The following is a 3,583-nucleotide window of genomic DNA, read 5'->3' on the forward strand; positions in this document are numbered from 1 at the left end:
TTATGTGATGTTTTGGCATTTCCAGGCAGGTTTGGACTGGGACAGAAGGTAGACTTGGGCACCAAAATAAAAGTGGCCCAGTTAATGATACCCATAGCTATAAAAGTGGTCTACATTTGAAAGTGGGGAAGTTTTGAACTTATAGATAGGTTGCATAGGTTGTTTTGCAAGATAGAGGAGAGGGCAAGCACATGAGCTTGCTGCAGGCAATGCATGTGGCAATATCAGGGAAATCAACAGTAAAATCCAACTCACCAGATAATAAAACAGGCCCACACACATCCAAACAAATGGCCTACACACTGACATGGCAGATCTGCCATTCTAGTACTGTCCTATTGCTCTATCGGCCAGTCCAACACTGATCCCAGGTAACTAACTGGCTTCCTAATTAGTTGGCAGCAGCCTAAATCCAATGATTCTTATAAAGTTACTGAGTAAGTAGAGGTAGTCATTTTTAGAACCTATTTCATAAGGAAACAGGGCTAATAGCAATATATCACCCATAGCACAGTGATTCAACATCAAGCACCATCAATATTCATGTGTTGCTATTCCAGAATGTATTAGATATAAGTCACAGTCAACACCAACCATTAGAAGTGATCATTAGGGTTCATAGAAAACATCATAACATGAGAAACCCAGAAAATTGCAGACTCTTGCAGGAGGAGTTAAATGTATGAGATTGAGAATGAGTAAAGGATCAACAGGATGAAAAAGAAGTTTTGAAAAAATGGACGAGTTAAAGTAATGGATGCAATTGCAAATTAGAAAAAGCTGTCGCCACTGGTGTTGGGGCAAAAGTTGCCCCAAGTTTTGATGAGTTCATAGAAAACATGCCACAGCTGGGACATTATGACTGGCAGAGTTTCCTTCTCAGTGTCCTCTTGATAGCCCCTTTGATCTCCTTGTTCCTCAAACTATAAATAAAGGAGTTGAGCATAGGTGTCACCATTGTGTACATCACACTGACAGCTCTATCATAGTCCAGTGAGGAGACGGAGGCCGGCCGGAAGTACATGAAACAGATTGTCCCATAGAATAATATGACCACCATGAGGTGGGAAGAGCAAGTGGAGAATGCTTTCTGTCGTTTTTGGGAGGACTGGAGCTTCAGTATTGTTGAAACAATATTGACATAGGAGACCACAATGAACACAGAGGGTACAATGGCTATAGAAGACCCCTCCACTAGGATCAGTAGCTGGTTGGCAGTAGTGTCTGAGGAAGAGAGCTTTAATACAGCGGGAACATCACAGAAAAAGCTTGAGATCACATTTGGTCCACAGAAAGAGAGCCGACATGCCATGAGGGTGTGCATCAGGGAATGCAGCGACACACCGCCCCAGGATTCTAACACTAGCAGAAAACAGCGGCTCCTGCTCATCACAATGTGGCAACGCAGTGGGTTGCAAATGGCCACATATCTATCATAGGCCATGACCCCCAGGAGAATGCTCTCTGTGGTCACCATCAAAATGAAGAAGTACATCTGTGTGATGCAGTTAGGCAGAGGGGTCCTCCCGTCCTCTGATAGAAGGTTGACAAGCAACAGGGGGACAGTGACCGAGGTCAAGCAGAAATCCACAAACGATAAATTTCCAAGGAAAAAGTACATTGGGGTGCTCAGCTGTGGGTCGAGGTTCACAACAGACATGATAAGAAAATTGCCGACCAGAGATAACAGATACACAGTCAGGAAAAGCACAAAGAGTGAAGATTGCTGCTCTGCATGGTCAGAGAATCCCAAAAGGATGAATTCTGTCACTGGTGTACCATTGATGCACTCCATTATATTTGGTGTAACTGCAAGGAATAGAAATTTGATCACATGAAATATTGTAAAGATGCAGAGTATACTATCTGTAATACAAAAATAAAGCTGGGCCAGGGAATAAAGCGACTTTGGCAATTCAGTGTCATATACCTGCTCATACGTATTAAAGCAGGATTTGTCTTGTCTTCAGTTATAACCTTATTCTTTCCTACTATTTTCCTGTATTATATCATTTTAACTGTCCTGCTTTTCTGCCCCACCATGTTTCCTGGTATGCAGTACCACACATTTTCTCTTTGTTCTTCATATTTTCTTTCTGATGGTAGTTCCTGTAAACTGCATGAAGTCTCATGCTGTCACTCTGCCAATAGCTCGTAAGATAATGATGATAATAATTTGGGTTTTGGGGGAAAGTTGTGCATGTGTGCTCGATGGAAGAATGGGCATGGATGTTCGCCTCTGATCTTCTGATATAACGTGTCACTGATGGAGGTAAAACCTCTGTAATTCAATTTTTGGTATGTTATTGCATGTTATGTTTTCAAGTTTTCATTTTAAAGCTTATGTGTTATATGTTATAAGATATATGACATGTTATATGCTAAATGTTATATATTAAATGTTATATACTGTATGTTAAGTTATGTTTGTTGTGTTATGTAAGTGTTCAATTGCTAAATGTCATAGGTTATGTGTTATATATAATGTGTTCTATTATATGTTATTTTGTGCGTATTCATACAGCACTTGTAAGCCGGGGTTTCAATGTGATATGAAGAAAATCCCTGCATTACAGGTATGATGTTTTTTTGGGAGATAGAGAGACAGAAAGAGAGATAGATAAAGAGAGTGAGAGACAGAGCAACTACGGCAGAAGACGGTGCATCCTCCAGTGACTGTGTGTTTCTGTAAAGTTCAAATATGTTTATATATATATATATATATATATATATATATATATATATATATATATATATATATATATATATATGCCACGAACCTTGCCCCTCACACAGCTGCTTCTGAACTGCAAAAAGAAGAGCGTAGACCCAGGTTTGGTGCTATTTTAATTTATTCGAAAACACAACCAGCCGCCATCATGACGCGTTTCGGCAGATTCCTGCCTTGATCACATGCGCCAAGGTGTTTTGAAGAATGAGTGGGCGTATGAGTCTGAATAGGTGATTTAGTAGGTGCGTGACTGACTGTATAAGTGAGTGATTAAACGTGTCTTACTGAATGCATGGGTTAGTGAGTAAACTGTAAATGTCTGTATCGGTCAGTTGGTGTGTAAGCGGCTGCATGGGTTGCTGAGTAGCAACATGAGTGTCTATATGGATTATTGGTTGGTTGTCTGAGTATCTGTATGGGTGCCTGAGTGTGTGATTGTGACTATGTGCATAGATATGTGAGTGGGTGATTCACTGGGTGTATGGGTTCAAGAGTGCATCTGTGAAGGGCTGTATGGGTGGGTGAGTGTGTGTATGTGTTGGTGAGTGAATGGATGTCTCAATGGTACATGTGTGAGTAAATATGCACGTGAAAGGCAGTATATGTGAATTTTGCAGTATATAAATCACTAAATGTGAGAGTGAGTGATTGTAAGAGGGGCTGTATGGATGAGTTGTATCAGTGATTGTATAGGAGAGTAAGTATGTGTTAGTATCTGAATGAATAAGTGAGGTGGTGTGTGTTTATCAGTATAGGTGAGTAAATGGGAGTTTGATTCTTTGCAAGACTGACTAGATGTGTGAGTAACTCTATGGATGAGTGGTGGTGTGTGAGTGGCTGTATAGGTGTATG

At 40.5% G+C, this 3,583-nt stretch overlaps 1 protein-coding gene across 1 annotated transcript; it reads right to left on the reverse strand.

Moving 5' to 3' along the window:
• Positions 1-856: 856 nt before the first annotated feature.
• On the reverse strand, positions 857-1,795 carry LOC144783850 (olfactory receptor 5J3-like). Its single transcript, XM_078662600.1, has one exon. It carries the CDS (start codon positions 1,793-1,795, stop codon positions 857-859), a length of 939 nt encoding a protein of 312 aa, XP_078518726.1.
• Positions 1,796-3,583: the final 1,788 nt, after the last annotated feature.

This window comes from Lissotriton helveticus, chromosome 10, assembly GCF_964261635.1.
Source record: "Lissotriton helveticus chromosome 10, aLisHel1.1, whole genome shotgun sequence".
Taxonomy (NCBI): Eukaryota; Metazoa; Chordata; class Amphibia; order Caudata; family Salamandridae; genus Lissotriton; species Lissotriton helveticus.

Excerpts from the sequence above, each read along its gene's own strand:
- LOC144783850 (XM_078662600.1), bottom strand. The coding sequence starts at position 1,795 with ATGGAGTGCATCAATGGTACACCAGTGACAGAATTCATCCTTTTGGGA.